The sequence below is a fragment of the Liolophura sinensis genome, chromosome 6 (genome assembly GCF_032854445.1).
Source record: "Liolophura sinensis isolate JHLJ2023 chromosome 6, CUHK_Ljap_v2, whole genome shotgun sequence".
In the NCBI taxonomy this organism is placed as follows: Eukaryota; Metazoa; Mollusca; class Polyplacophora; order Chitonida; family Chitonidae; genus Liolophura; species Liolophura sinensis.
The window spans coordinates 26,847,765-26,864,284 of NC_088300.1; the positions used below are offsets into that span (position 1 = coordinate 26,847,765).

General features: G+C 36.8%; 1 protein-coding gene across 2 annotated transcripts in view; it reads left to right on the forward strand.

Moving 5' to 3' along the window:
- The window catches only part of LOC135468047 (UTP--glucose-1-phosphate uridylyltransferase-like), a 29,452-nt gene extending 16,222 nt beyond the window's left edge, over positions 1 to 13,230 (forward strand). For both annotated transcript variants that reach the window (XM_064746061.1, XM_064746059.1), the window contains exons 3-14: positions 685 to 792; positions 1,936 to 2,118; positions 3,822 to 3,955; positions 5,362 to 5,430; positions 7,011 to 7,144; positions 7,541 to 7,629; positions 8,643 to 8,711; positions 9,428 to 9,459; positions 9,708 to 9,804; positions 10,565 to 10,807; positions 11,509 to 11,613; positions 13,077 to 13,230. In XM_064746061.1, the coding sequence (XP_064602131.1) occupies positions 685 to 792; positions 1,936 to 2,118; positions 3,822 to 3,955; positions 5,362 to 5,430; positions 7,011 to 7,144; positions 7,541 to 7,629; positions 8,643 to 8,711; positions 9,428 to 9,459; positions 9,708 to 9,804; positions 10,565 to 10,807; positions 11,509 to 11,613; positions 13,077 to 13,184 (1,371 nt within the window). In that variant the 3' untranslated portion in view covers positions 13,185 to 13,230. The remainder of the gene's footprint in view (positions 1 to 684; positions 793 to 1,935; positions 2,119 to 3,821; positions 3,956 to 5,361; positions 5,431 to 7,010; positions 7,145 to 7,540; positions 7,630 to 8,642; positions 8,712 to 9,427; positions 9,460 to 9,707; positions 9,805 to 10,564; positions 10,808 to 11,508; positions 11,614 to 13,076) is intronic.
- The last annotated feature ends 3,290 nt before the right edge of the window (positions 13,231 to 16,520 follow it).

The following is a 16,520-nucleotide window of genomic DNA, read 5'->3' on the forward strand; positions in this document are numbered from 1 at the left end:
TTAACCAATAAAATCTTTTTATCCCCTTGTCAACTTTGAATTAAGTTCCTGACCCTGGGATCATAAAGTGATCTTAGACATGAGTGAAGATTTCAATTATCAAACTTGGTATTTTCTTTTTGGTTGGTTTGGCTGAAATTTGTATTACAAAAGCTTACCAAGATTTTACGTTTTCAAGAAATATTCTGACATTGTTACGTAAGAAATAACTATCTTTAAGTGATCTGAAATTTTGGCTTAAGTCTTAGGTTGCTTTGTGATCCCGAGGCTAGTACATCTATGGATGTAGTCAGTGTGCATGTACATTTATGTCTGCCTGCCCGTCTGTTACAAAAACACTTTCCTAATTAAACCACCAGGAGGTGGATTCAAACACCAAGACTTGAAAATGTGGTGGCTCTTTGAGACAATAGACACTGAACATTGCTACCTTCTCCAGCAGAAGAGTTCACATGTTAAACAAGTGCATAATCAGTGCCAGATGTCACATTTTTGAGAGATGGATTTGCATAGATAAACTGTTGAGGATTGACCCTGGTACATGTAGTTATTTAATGTTTGTAGGTTGTAAAGTTTATGCTTTTATTTTAAGTTAAATACCATTTATGCATTTGAAAAGAAAAACATGGACACATCTTATGATATGGTTATTGATGTTTGAGTGATGTGGTTTATTCTCTGCAGAAAGTCAGGCAGGATTTTGAAAACTTTGAGAAGCTCTTCTCTCGTTTCCTTTTGGAAACTGGGCCATCAGTCGAATGGGAGAAGATTAAACTGCTACCAGATGAGGCAGTAAGTACAATTGTTGTTCATAATTCATGGATTTATCAGCTATAACTAGAACAGATAACTCTGTGGCTTATGGGAAGTTTGTACATGTACATTTCTTAGCTACAGCCACCAACATCTACTGTATTTCTTCAACATTTTCGCGTGTTTGCAAGATGAACTTATACTTTTTGTGAAGCCCTGAAATAGGCAAATGCAACCAGTGTAGTGTTTGTCTCTTTAAATTAAAAATGTGCATAAATTGCACTGAAAGTTGCTCTTTTTATTTGCAAAAAGGTTGAGGAATTAGAGTAGATTATGAAAGACAACTTCTTTTCTTTTGTTTCTGCAAAGCAAATATTTAAACTATTTAAGGGCAAGGCATTCCTCTTAAAACAAGGCTTTAAAATAATACCTTGTTCATCACCCATTGAAATAACTGAGCAGCTCGTTGGAGTTATGTGTTATGTAGAGCCTTATAAGGTTAAACACGTGTGGACAACAGCTGCCTAAGAGATGATGTGATAAATGTTGACGATATAGATTCATGCACATGTAGACATATGCTCCATTCTGTGACCGATAAGAATAGGCATGTTTGAAAAGGCAGGTAACAGTTTTTCATTTGTCTTTATTTTTCCATTATGTACATGTATAACGTAATCCCAGCTCTCACATTTCTTGAATACAGCGGCTGCTGTCGTGCATGTATGTAGTCTTTCAGTTCTTTGGTTCATGTATACATTTCTTTGTTGCTATACATATAAACTCCTTTTGCAACTTGAGAATGTTATTCTATAAAATAGAATATTGAGCAACATTTATTATATTTTATCTTATCTAACATGTGAAACATTTTAGCCATACATGTCCTATTATCTGAAGCTAGGGCATACACGGATGCTTAAGACCCAACTCTTCTTTCCCCGACTGTTGCGTGGGGTCCTAATGACGGGTGTATGCTAAATAAGGACTGGACTCATCTGAAGATGTTCTCCAGTTGTTAGTGTATACTGGTTCATTACAAAGTCGTGTGGCCATCGGTGGCTGGGGCCACCTGCGAATGACTAGTTACGTTGAGTCGCGTGTTAAGATCTTTTCCATTTGTTATTAAAGTTGCTGTTAAGTTAAGTTGCTGTCATAGGGAACTGTCTGTTTGTTGATCAGATACGTTCCTATGGGGAGATTAAGCAGAAGGACCTGAGAGATGTCAAGTCTCTCCTTGATAAGCTTGTGGTCATCAAGCTTAATGGAGGCCTGGGAACTAGCATGGGATGTACCGGACCGAAAAGTGCCATTTGTGTCCGCAATGACCTCACCTTCTTGGATCTGACAGTACAACAAATAGAGGTATGATACATCGCTATCTCTGTAGACATTTTAACCGTATATAAATTGAGTTATATAAATGGTATAAACTGTTAGTATCATGTATGTAGTCATTGAGTCTGATGGCCATTAGACAAGTCAATAAGTAAATAAAAATAAATGTAAGTAAAAATAACAATGAGCTGATGTAGTATACTAATACTAAGAACACATTACTTATGGATGTTAAACTCCTTTAATTATTGCTGGTGACTTTTCGATGTAGCTTCTATAAACATGAGTTAAAAGCAATGTTATAAGCTATATCCAAACTTTGGGGCCTCCGTGGCTCAGTTGGTTAGTGCGGTAGCGCAGCATAATGACCCAGGACCCTCTCACCAATACGGTCGCTGTGATTTCAAGTTCAGCTCATGCTGGCTTCTGCCAGCAACCTGCAAATGGCCGTGGGTTTCCCCCGGGCTCTGCCTGGTTTCCTCTCACCATAATTCTGTCCACCGTCGTATAAGTGAAATATTCTTGAGTACAGTGTAAAACACCAATCAAATAAATAAATAAATCTATCCAAACTTCACAAGTGACTATTGAAGAAGTTTAACATCAATAGGTTATTTATTTAGTTTATTGGTGTTTTACGCCATGCTCTAGAGTACATGTATTTCACTCTCATGACGGTGGTCAGCATTATGTTGGGAGGAAAACAAGCAGGACCCAGGGGAAAAAATCCATTGGTAATGTGTTTTCGTGCGTATGATTATTTCATTGTATACTCCCAAGAAAATACATGTATATTCTGTTTTGTGTGTCATGTCTTCTGACATAAACTGGGTATGGTCATACCCTTATCTGGCAAGATTTCTATTCTCACTGTCCAAATCTTAAAATTAGAACATTGATAAAGCCTTTGATAAAAAGTCTTGACGAAAACATCAGATTACTATGTCAGTGGAAAAGTTCTCTACGGCGCTAAAGCAATAAAGAATATTTCTTGGGTTCTACTTGGCTGACTTGCGTGTATGTTTTAGGTTATACTGTAATTGAAATCAGTTGTTGCTTTTGCCATGAAAATTTGAATGGGGAAATGAAGTTTTAGAGGCAAATAAAGGCCATAAAGTTTTACTTTTTTATCGTGAAATGGCTACTATTCCCCTAGGACATTATCCTACCTTCCAAACAAACCACAAAACACCTTTCTACTAAAGATAAAGAAAACTCTCAGAATCACGCGAAATAAGTTACTTAGTCATGTTCAGAATTTTTGTCCCAGCGCTCATGATGATGTGTTTAGCAGATGCTATAATTTTAAGACAACTTTTACTTGAGAGCAGTGCTGGGTTACTCATGACCATTGTTTTACTCTTGAACTTTTAAACAGGCTGTGGGAAGGTCTACCTACGGATGGCTGTATGTCTCCACTGGGTTTTGCCTGGTTTCCTCCCACCATAAGGGTGGCTGCTGTCGTATAAGTGAAATATTCTTGAATGCAGCGTAAAGCACCAATCAAGTAAATAAATAAATTAATCAGGCTGCATACACTTTTTTTTAATCAGATGCTATACTTTTCTGACATCTCTTGATGACAGTCTAGCTGTAGGTTTCTTATAGCCCCTTTTGAATTCATCAACTTTTAAACTGGTTTGTTGCACTTTTGTTTTGAAGAGATGCTATCAGGTTTTGATGTTCTCGTAGAAAGAATGTTCACATACAAATTCTCCTCTGCCCATCAGCACTTAAACAAGACATATGACACAGACGTACCTTTGGTGCTGATGAACTCCTTTAACACAGATGAGGACACACAGAATATTCTGAGGCGGTATAGCCAGATCAAAGTCAAGATTTTCACATTTTTACAGAGCAGGTAGGTAAACATTGACTTGCTTGTGTATTTTAAAATTACATGGTCATATATAAAGTTGCCATGATTACGGATGCTGCATTAGTTATTCATCCGAGTAAATAACGTATAATTACATCCCCCAAAAGTTTGCATTTTAGAGACAAATGCTATAAAACGTTAGTTTTGGTCATCAAACCTACATAGTTTCAGGACATATTATTCTACTGTCCAAACAGTTCTCAAAACTACAAAGTGTAATATCGATAAAAATCTTGAAATCAAGGAAAAATTTGCCTCTTTATCATGGGTGGAATTTTGGGTGGTTTACCATACATTACATATTATATTTATGTGTATTTAAGACTTCATTACATTTAAGCTATAGCCATACTTGATTTGTCTACATTGATGTTTAACACTGACATTTAAAGTAATCAGAGCTATACACACTGTTTGACTTTAGAACCGCTATGTTGAATTTACGTGCCAGGACTGTAGCATATGCAGTCATAAGAAATTTTGGGGCCTCCATGGCCGAGGAGTTTCTCACGCCAGCGCGGCGTAATTACCCAGAAGCCTGCCATCAGTGTGGACAGTACGAGTTCAAGTCCAGCTCATGCTTGCTTCCTCTCCAGCCATATGTGGGAAGGTCTGTCAGCAACCTGCGGATGGTTGTGGGCCTAGCTCAGTTTCCTTCCACCATAATACCGATTGCTGTCGTATAAGTGAAATATTCTTGAACACGGCGTAAAACACCAATGAAATAAATAAGTGATGAGAAATTTTCGAATGAATGAAATGTTCGCTTTCAAATCAGAAATGGGGTATAAACTATAGCCTCATTACATCTAAAATTGTCTTGGTATTATCCACGAAAAAACTAGCTGAAAGACAAATGAGGTCATTTGTTGAGTGAAGAAACATTTGGGTACATTGTAGTAAATGCCTATTTTTGACGCCCAATGTTTGAAGAATAGAGCAAGTACAGTTTGTCTTGGTGTCAGTATAATATATATAAAGCGACGCAGTCCTGATTTAAAGCGACGTTAATATCCAAAAGTAACTGACAAACCTATTTCAGGCCTATGGTAACCTTTGATCTCTGATATCAATGCCTCCGATTATACATTCTGAACCTCCAATTATCCAGTCGGCAAAATTTCTTTAAATTTCAACCGTTTGGATACCTGCACAAAAAAAATGTGCTAACGAAAGAGACATTATTTGCAGTGGTGTAGTCTGTCTGTCATTAAAATTAGATGTTGGCTGCCAGCATATATTAAAGTGAAATACTCTTAAGTATGGTTTAAGACATCAATCAGATAAATAAATAAAATTAGATGAAATGTTCAGAAAATGCATTGAGCTACATTGTTACTGCTGTTGTGATGAACACTAATGGTGCAGTATTTTCTGGTTATTTCCAGATTTCCCAGAATAAACAGAGAATCTTTACTTCCTATTGCCAAAAACTTTGGTCCAGATTCTGATGATGGGTAAGCATATATCCACGTAGGTGTAGCAAGTTTTAAGAAATATTTGTATACCTAATTCTTCAGCCTTTTCAACCACCTTTGTGACCAATAGTTTGAAACATCCTGAGAAAACCACTGGGTGTAAAGATATAATATGCACGGTTTTATGAAGCGTGCATCTTTATTCACACAAACTCTCAGTTGGTTAGTGTACTAGCACAGCGTAATGACCCGAAAGCTCCTCACCAATGTGGTCGCTGTGAGTTCAAGTCCAGCTCATGCTGGCCTCCTCTCCGGCTGTATGTGGGAAGGTCTGCCAGCAGCCTACAGATGGTCGTGGGTTTCCCCCGGGGCTCTGTCTGGTTTCCTCCCACCATAATGCCTGGCTGCCATCGTATAAGTGAAATATTCTTGAGTACGGCGTAAAACACCAATCAAATAAATAAATAAATAAATTATTCACACAAACAAATTTTTGGTGTCATTTTCATAATAGTAATTGTGTATATAAATTTCAATGAAAAAAATGATTTAGTGGTTGAAAGGGTGGAAGATTTACGGTATGTACATGTATGTGTCTCAAGCCAAGTAAGGTGATAATTTCAGGTAAAATTTTTATATTTTGTGGCTACAATATGGCTGTGATATGATGTCAGTGATTGGACATTACATTGCCAATTTACTGTTATCATTGATTTGGGCAGGTTAAAATACAAGGAAGGAGAAACTTGATCAATGAATGGGAAACTAAATTAATAATTACATGATGATGTATAAGCAACATTTTCAGTTATTAACTTATCATATCTCATTTTGGCTCTACTGAAATTTGATTTGAAAAAGTTATAATTTAATTTTTAGCTCACCATTGTACGTTAGTGCAGGATTTATATGGCCATGGTGACATTGAGAACTAGTGTTAATTTCTTTCATGCCACAATAAAGCATGTGTTCAGGTTAAGCTTTTTTTATTTAATAATAATTTTATGGATACATCTATTCCTAGAAGCCCACTTTTGTCAGCTGTTAGAATTATCTCACCCCTTTGTTGTTTTATCCTACTTGTGTATGTGAGAGTTTGTATTGTATTACTTTAAACTTGCCACAGTAGATGGGGCCTTGAAGTAGTTTATCTTCACTTGTTTAGTATCTACAGCTGTAAGTAGCCAAACAACTATTCATTTGAAGTGTTGTGTAGACACACATTGACCATTCACCTGCAAGGCAACTGACTGGGAGTTATCAGTTAAGATGTATAAAGTGACTGTGTTTGAATTTATTGAAGCAGTCTGATGAGCAGAAGCTATAGTAAGGTCTTAAAATATGATGGCATTGTCGCCATTGAATCCTGTTATTAGATGACTCGATAGTTTATCTGTGGCTGGAATAATGTTGAAAACATGAAGAAAAAAAATCAGAATACATTTATATTAATTAATATTAACTTTGGGTACTTGTTCATCAAACCATTTCACCAAATTCTAGGTTCTCAGTTATTTTCCACTGAAAATTTGAAGTCAGCTTCTGGTTTAAATGTTCTGTTCTGGCTAAAATTTTGTTTCTTTGTTCATTGCATGAATGTTGCACTGTTATTCTTACAGCTGGTATCCACCAGGTCACGGTGATGTCTATCACAGTTTTTACAACTCTGGTCTTCTGGATGAGTTTGTCAAACAAGGCAAGCAGTACGTTTTTGTGTCCAACATCGACAACCTGGGAGCTACAGTTGACCTCAGTATCCTTTGAATTTACCTTACATGGGTTACCTTGTCAGCATCAAGATGATTCGACAAGGGTTTTCCTCCTGGTGTCAGTGTATTATGATTGGGTGGCTAGACAAGTCTCTTGCTTTCATCAGGATGCTTTAAAAGCTGAAGGAATAAGTTGTATATGACTTCCTTTTGACTATCCCATCAAAAGTAGATGATCATTTAGAATTCCTTGGAAGAGAATTTACATGGTAACCAATAACATTGGAACTGTTTCTGGTCTGGTTTTCATTTATATTCAGAAAAAAGAAATAAACCTGAAAACCCAAACCAGTCATTCTATGACACAGGGTGATACAGCTGTGATATAATATAATGAATTGTTCAATATTATCATGTCAGCATCCTTTACCTGTGATCAGATATATTGCACTTCTTGTTAGACCCCACAGAAGGCACAGCACCAGAATTCCTGATGGAGGTCACAGATAAGACGAGAGCCGATATCAAGGTACATTTTTGTTTCACTTCTGCACAACTAGTGTGGAGGACTGTTGTAAAGATTCAGCATAAGAAAATGTCATACTTTACTACATGCTGATTTGAACATAAAGGGTGTTCATGTGCATATAGCTTTGTGGTTGTAGAAAGAAAACTTTGCTTTGATGCCGTGTCCAGCTGATTTGTAATATTTTTGACTTTGAGCTATTGATTTTTGTGATGTTCTTTTTTAAAAATATCAATCAGTCTGATGCTAAGTGGAATGTAATCACCTTGGAAGCATATGTGTTTAACATTTGCAAGAAGGTTAGATGAAGTCTTACATGAAGATTACTTTCTGGAACATTGACCTCCCCCACAAACCTATTTTGGGTGTAATTCTAATAAATCTTGTTTGCAAAGCAAAATATTTGGTCACATTTTGCCACTTCGGTTGCGACCAGTAAGGCCTAGTAGTACAAAATAACGTCACAAAGGTTTGCAGAAATACTCAGACTATCTGGAAAGCTGAAAATTATACAAATCCAACAGATACAAGATCAGCCATTCAAGAATAAGCATTTTCCTATGCAGAAATGTTGTAAGAACCATTTTCTTCACCCATGCCGTTTGTTACCAAGGAGATCAAGTGGTCTCTAGCTTCCAATCCGTCTTACAGATGTCTCTACCAGGAAGGTAGAGATGGCCATCCTTCATGTACATCTGATTTTATCTGTACACTTGTTTTAATCCCATTAAAAACACAAAGGCTTTAGAACAACCATAGCAGCTTGTTGTAAAATCTTTTTGTAATGTTTAAATACTGTGATTATTAACAAAGCTAAACATGGCATGTGAATATATAATATACAGGTACAGGTAGGTGCATGTGTAGCCTTTACAGCAGTGTGCAAGCCAGTCTAATTCTCACATGCATATGTGTAATGCATGTTCATGAAAATCACATCAACATATAGGTATTGTATGCAAAGCATACCCTTTCCTGTCTGGTGTGGATCTTTGATTTCCAACTGTGTGTTGCAGGGAGGTACGCTGGTGGAATATGATGGCAAGCTGAGGCTTCTGGAAATGGCACAGGTGCCAAAGGAACATGTGAGTAGCAGTGAACTTCTCATTGTTTGAAAAAGTATGTTAATGATTAAAGTGTAAGTCGTGATGCAGAATATTTCGTCCTAGACTAAGTTAGTCTTTTTGCCTTATTCTATTGGTATTCAAAAGGTGTTTTGAAGGGAAGGTTATATCATGATATCCGACCAGAAAAATGTAAGTTTCAGCACAAAAAGTAGTATTTTATGACCTTTATGTACCTGTAACAGCGCATAAATTGTGGTGAATTTATTACACAAATATAAATATATACCCGAGCTACATATAATGGACGTGTAGATAATTCTGCATACATTTACATTTAGGAAATACTATTTGTTGAGATGAAGATTCTGCTTCTATTTAGTTCTTTTTTTAACATGGCAGACTTGGCTAAAACAGCTGTTTCTACAACAGCTGATTGGCACTTGACCAACAAGGTCATGGATTCAAATCCGGCACTGCCTAGGTTGGCTGCAGCTTTAAGTAATGAGGTTTCTGACATACCTGGTTGAAGGGTGGTGGGTTACTCCAGGTACTCTGATCCGCTCCACCCATTAACATAATGACCAAATACATCTAAACTTGAATCAAACAACAAAAGAAATAAATCGTGTACCATCAAATGTGTGAATGTTGTAAAAAATTGTGTCCATCTCATTAGTGACTGCAGAAATGATTCTGATTTAGAAATGATTTTGTTTCAATTTATTCGGTTTCAGATAGATGAATTTAAGAGTGTGAATAAGTTCAAGTAAGTGTCTTCTGAGGTTTTCTCAAAATATATCAGGACACTTGTTAATTATTTTTAAAAACATTTTAATGTACAAACCTGTCTGTTCCTCCTATGAAGGAAATTTAAAAAGTTTTCTTTGTGAAAGATTTCTTTTGTGTTTCATATTTTTATTTAGTGTTTTGACTCATTTGATTTTGGAGATACCATTATGAGGATTCATTTCTTTCATCTGTGTTCATGAATAAATGATTTTTCATTTTTTCCAGGATTTTTAATACCAACAATTTATGGATCAATTTAGAAGCAATAAAAAGGGTTGTTGAAGAAAGCACGTTACATATGGAGATTATAGTAAACCCAAAGGTAAGCTTGGTAATTCGTAAACAAAAAATTTTGCAAGTGGTGCTTGTTTTGCTTATTGCAAAATTTGGCATTCACAGTTTTTGTTGAAGTTGGGTATATATACACTATTTCTTTTCTTTTTCTTTTTACTTTTTTTATTGCTACTGAGTCCACTTCCACACGAGACTGGAAATTAAATTTCTTGTAACTGTATTTTGTAACTTTGGTCAGGGTAATAGTGCCCTAAGATGATGTGGCTGAAAAGAAAAGTTAGATAAAATGTGTTTATGAATTTTCATGAAAGTGGACCCTGTAGGTTAGTGGTAAAAATTAAGATTGCTGGAAAGCAATAGACAGCAAATATATAGTGTGCGGAGCATTGCCCGCTCATTTCACCAAAGCTTCATTTTTGCTACATCCATCCAGCTCATGCTGGACTGCTGTGATTTTAATCAGCTAAATGAATACATTATAAAGTGGCTCCAGGTATTGTCTTTCTTTCAGCATGATATTCCATTGAGGCAGCACTACAAATATTATGGCCTTGTAATCAGCTGACTACAAGGTAGCACTTATGTGATATTTTAACTCAAATACTATTGAAAGCAACAATACAGAGACTAATGTATATGGCAATGTGCAGAGCAAACATTTCGAATTTCTTATAATAAAAATTTCTTGGTGTGGATGTGTCAGTGTGGAATCACAATAACCTTGTGTTCTGAGTTTGCTCAAGTATTTTTGTGTTCATCTAAATAATATCTTTCTTCGCTTGTTTCAGACGTTGGAGAATGGGACAAATGTCATCCAGCTTGAGACGGCTGTGGGAGCAGCCATTAAGAGTTTTGAGGGTGCTGTGGGTATTAACGTGCCCAGACGGAGGTTCCTCCCTGTCAAGACGACCTCTGACCTTCTGGTTGTCATGAGCAACCTGTACGGGTTGAAGACAGGAGCACTGGAGATGAGCCCCAAACGGTCCTTTCCTTCTGTCCCACTCACAAAACTGGGGACACATTTCACAAAGGTATTCACAGACCTCATTATGTAGTGTGTTTTTCAGTATGTCACACATGGGAAAGCTTGTCAGTAATTTGCCAAGGGTTGATGGTTTATTCTTTATACTGACTGCCATTGTAGCATCGAGTGTGGCATTAAGCAACAATCAAATACTCCCCAGTACTTCTTAATGACTCCGCTGAACATACTTGTGTGTGGGTAAAATTGTTGCTTTAATTAAACACATGTTGTGAAACCAAATTTATCTTCCAGTTAGCATGAAAACATTAAGAAAATCATTAAAATATTAAGAAGGTCATTAAAATATTACGTCAAATGGTTAAGGTGGTGGCATTTCTATCACTTTCAAACCTGCATTCATTAAACTGACTGCGATTTTATAAGTGGGAAATTATTGGGTATGATGTTTGAAAAAGAAAGTGAAACATATAAAACCTTTTCAGGAGAATTTTACCTGTGAATACATGATTTAAGATTATTAAATGAAGGTTTACATTCTTCGATGCTCCCGTGATGAATTCACAAGGGACATGTTTTGACTCATTGAAATCCTGCTATTGAAATGGGAGGCAAAATTACATCCTCAGTTTCACATCCCAGTCATAATTTGTCTTAATGTTAATTTCAGGCTATAGGTTTCATCAGTTTGAAGAAAATAAAAGTACCAACAACGGTTAAAGGTGTATTTTTCTAATTTTATGATTTCAGGTGAAAGATTTTCTGCGTCGTTTTGCTAGCATTCCTGATATGTTAGAGCTAGACCATCTCACTGTGTCTGGAGATGTCACATTTGGGAAGGATGTCTCACTTAAGGTAATTCAGCATTATCACCCTCTCTTCTTGGTGAATTTGCAAAGTACTGACTTTTAAATTTTTACTAACATTTTTGAAAGTGGTCCATTCCTCTATTTTCTTGTAATTGCTCTACGTTTTGAACTCATGAAGTGTTGGCGACCTTCACCTTTTTAGAGATCATTGCCACACATTCTAGCTCGTCTGTACAAAGTACAGGCGTATCTTATGTCGTACCCTGAGAGTCGGCATCCAATAACAGGGAAAACAGCGTTAAACAACATGTTAGGGGTGTATCTGAAAAAGTACAGCATGTATTGACCTGAAGTTTTACATGCATATAAAAGACAGTGACACATTGCTGACGCTTTGAATGCATATTACTGAAAATTACCAAATTCACGATTTATGTACTTTTTGTGTTGAGCTTAAGTTTTGCATTCATTTGTCTCCTACAGACAAGCTCTTTGATAGTCTTGCTGCTAAATTTAAGTCTGGCTATGTCTGTTCCATTTTATTCCAATATATCCAGAGAGTCTTTCATTGTCTGCCTTAGGGGGCCTCCATGGCTCAGTCGCTTAGCGCGCTAGCGCAGCGTAATGACCCAGAAGCCTCTCACTAATGCAGTCGCTGTGAGTTCAAGTCCAGCTCATGCTGGCTTCCTCTCCGGCGTAAGTGGGAAAGTCTTTCAGCAACCTGCGGATGGTCGTGGGTTTCCCTCGGGCTCTGCCTGGTTTCCTCCCACCATAATGCTGGCCGCCGTCGTATAGGTGAAATATTCTTGAGTACGGCGTAAAATACCAATCAAATAAATAATAAATCATTGTCTGCCTTAGTGCTGTACATGCTAAATTGGCATAGTTAGCAAGATTGTTCCGTATTATGCCTTGTCTCTTTGTGCTGTGCTACTCTGTGGCGAATTGATTCCTTCCTACAGTATTCTATCCATTGTTTCCTTCCTGCAGCGTTACTACTGTGATAGGTCTTAACAAAACAGACCTGAGAAATAGTGTGTGTATATATATATATATAATTAGTATACACCTAACTGTCAGTTGAGCTTGAACGATATAATGTAGTAACTGTGACAACTGGCCTTTATGAGATTATTGGACAACAGCAAAGGCCACTCTTCTCTGCTGCCAGGAGGACCAGGACTTATCCAGACAGCCATATATTTATTTATTTCTGTGATATTGATGGTGTTTTATGCTGTACTCAGGAATATTTCACTTTTATAACGGCGTCCAGCATTATTGTATGAGGGAACCAGGCCAAGTCCGGGGGAAACCCACGACCATCTGCAGGTTGGTGGCAGCACTCAAGACCCTCAAGTCAGCATGAACTGGATTTGAACTCAGAGCAACTGTATTGATGAGAGGCTCTTTATTGCACTGTACTGTCATGCTAACCGCTCGGCTACAGATTATGTGTTAATAATGAGGTTATACATGTATATGTACATTGTTCTTGTTATGTTTCAGGGCACTGTGATAATCATCGCCAATCATGGAGATCGAATTGACATCCCATCCGGAGCTCTTCTGGAAAACAAGATAGTGTCTGGCAATTTACGCATTATGGATCACTGATTTATTCAACTTGTTCTTTCTCGCCCAACACTGACCTCCCCCCCCCCCCCCCTCTTCCAACCCTGACAGCTTAATAGTTAGGCTAGCCATTGTTATGCTGAGATAGACAGTAACCTGTGGGACTGTACAAGTTTGGGAATTTTCTTAACATGCTGACAATGTTTTAGTTTGTGTACAAGAGGTTTTTAGTAGTTGGCTGTTTTCTGAATCAGATTTTCTGAAGCACTAGTACTAATATTAGTACAGGGCAGGAATGTTATTTTATCATTAACCTTAATAAGAGACATTAATTTTATTCTGAAGATTGTTTTCATACATGTACAGTCTAGAACAGGACAACTGGTACATCTTTATTAGGTTATAAACAATTTGTCATGCCCGTTTTAAGTTGTCGTGAATTTTTTGGACTGGTGTCAATAGTCTGTGATTGAAAAAGCTTGATGCTACATGTGTTGTACCACACACATGTATCACATTATCTTCTAAATACCAGGTTTGTCAACCGTGTTTGTTTCCGCCCCAGTTCTTTATTTGATGGAATATGTGTGATAATTTTCACACAACTAATGATCTTTGTCATACGAATGTGTATGTTGAAATTTGTTTTTGTTTTTGACTCTGTCAATTAAGTGGAAGCGATTCAGAGATGTGAAAATGAGAAGAATTTTTGATATACAATCCATAATACGTCCAGTCAAGATAGCAACAGCCATATAAAATTTATTAGTTTCGGATGTTGTTTTGGCTCATATTATAAACTTCGAGGAAAGTATTGTTGTTGTTATTGTCTTGGCGGTTCTTTGGTGTAATTTTTATGAAGATATCTGGAGCTATACATTGTAACTGAACTGCCATAGTCTGTAAAGACTAATAGAGATGAAATCCATGCACTAGTTTGCTTCATTGAATTATTAAGACACGGGGAACATATTTATATATTTTTGTTCATACTAAAATGCGGTGACTATGAGGCTGTATAAATGGGTGAGAAACTTCATTTAAAAATCAACATTGTAATATAAAGGTATTTCACATCATTTCAGCACTTAAATGTTTCAGGGTATCCAGTATGTGAACATTCAGATTGCGGATATATGGTGATATTTTTATTTCTGCCAGAATTTTTTTTCTGACTGACTTCACAGCATCTTCATTGAAGCTATATATCTTTACCCTGCATCTGACTATGTGTAAAAAGAAGTTGGGGCAAGCAGAATCAAGAGGAGGTAATCATGAATAAGAAATTAAAAACACAGATAAAAGTTGGGCAAGAAAGTTTGGTTATATTTTTATGGCCAGATAGTGTTGTTGCCTTTTGTGATGTTATGTAACGTTTGGTTAATTATCATGTAAATGTGTTCTGCCTGATTAAACAAAGTGTAAGAAACAGGATGTATATCATTATATAATAATAAGTATCAGGTTCGGTATAGATAATTCACCAGTGTAATTTGTATCAAATTACAATATTATCAATAATAAGTATCAGGTTCGGTATAGATAATTCACCAGTGTAATTTGTTTTCATCTTTTTTTGTCACTTATTGGTATTCTTCTTGATTGAAGCATGGCTTTAGTGATGGACACGTCACTATCTTTAATAGTCGTGGTTTTGGGATTTTTTTGTGTGTTTTTGTTGTTGCAGCCTTACTTATTCATGAATAACCAAATAACATGATTTAGAATTCAATCTAGATGGTCAAGAAGACAGTGTATATCTGAAGGCATGCAGTGTTTGACTAAGTCTGTGTGGATTTCCTTAATTCCTCAACCTTTTCACATGTGAAAGAGCAACTTTCAGAGAGATATATGCACCTTTTTAATTTGCTTTCAGAGACAAAACTGCATTGGTTGTGTTGACCAATGTTAGCACTTAACAAAAAGTATAATTTTAAATAGTGTTATATGTCCTGACATATATACGCCTGTTTATGCTGTATATACTGTCCATTGAGGTTACATGCAGTCAAGTTTCAGTATTATTTAAAGTATGACAATTTCTCTACATCTGACCTTGCCATTTTAGACTTGAAATAGCTTTTATCCTCTTACTGCTGTCTTTTAATTTTTTTGCAAACAAACAAGGATGGGTTGTTGTGATTGACTCTGTTGAACTGCATACCCATCTGTAAAAGTGTAACAGTTGGATATAAATTGTTTGCATACATGGAAGATAGACAGTCTTCTTTGGTTTGCAAATGTTTCTGGTCTGAATGTATCCAGCATTTAACTTGAGAGGGAAATCTCACATTTTAGAACAATTAATCACACTTTTCATGTCAAGTCTAACAGGAATTCCCACTTTTCAATCACACCTACTTGTGCTGGTCTAATACATTTTTCCTGGTCTCGCAGCCATCCCATTGTCCTACCCACACTCTATTTTGCTGCTGCAACAAACACTTTCAGGTTTTGCATGCTACTAACAGCCATCCCCACTTCTTTGTGCTGTTCAAGCACACTCTTTCTAGTCACTTTTACATGTTTCATCGTATAGATCTTTAGATAGCCATACCTTCTTCATAGTCACACCCGTACATGTATCATAGTCACACCCACGTCACAGACACAATACTTGTGATTTTATTCCACAGTTATCAATTTCTACAGGGTTAGCAAATTTTATATTGAATTCAAAGATAAAAGTAAACTTCTCGTTTGTCTAGTATTAAATAAAGGCTATGGCTGGTACATGTATTTTGACTTTGATGCTTGTGTGCATCTGAGGCTGGCCATTGTATGTAGTTTCTGGTAAATTGTGAAGGATTAGAGTCTATGTCTATTGTTACTTCCTTACAGCAATCCTGAAGGATGGGAGCACACTGTCTATATCTATAACTACATTTTGCAGGCTTAGAGACGACAAGATAATGTTATTGTGCAGTGCACCTATTTCTTTACCTCCAACCATAAACGGGGCCACCGTGGCAGTTGGTTAGCGCACTAGCGCAGCGTAATGACCCAGGAGTCTCTCACCAATGCGGTCGCTGTGAGTTCAAGTCCATTTTATGCTGGCTTTCTCTCCGGCCATACGTGGGAAGGTCTGGCAGCCACCTGCAGATGGTCGTGGGTTTCCCCCGGGCTCTGCCCGGTTTTCTCCCACCATAATGCTGGCCGCTGTCGCATAAGTGAAATATTCTTGAGTACGGCGTAAAACACCAATCAAATAAATAAATAAATAAATAAATAAATCCGACCATAAACCTGACTGCTGTCAAAATTTCTTTAGCACAGCATTAAACACCAACCAAATAAATAAATGAATAAGTAATTATTAGATTGCATGAGGAAAATCAAGAGTGTGCAGTTGGCTTGTACAATTATTCTACGGGTACA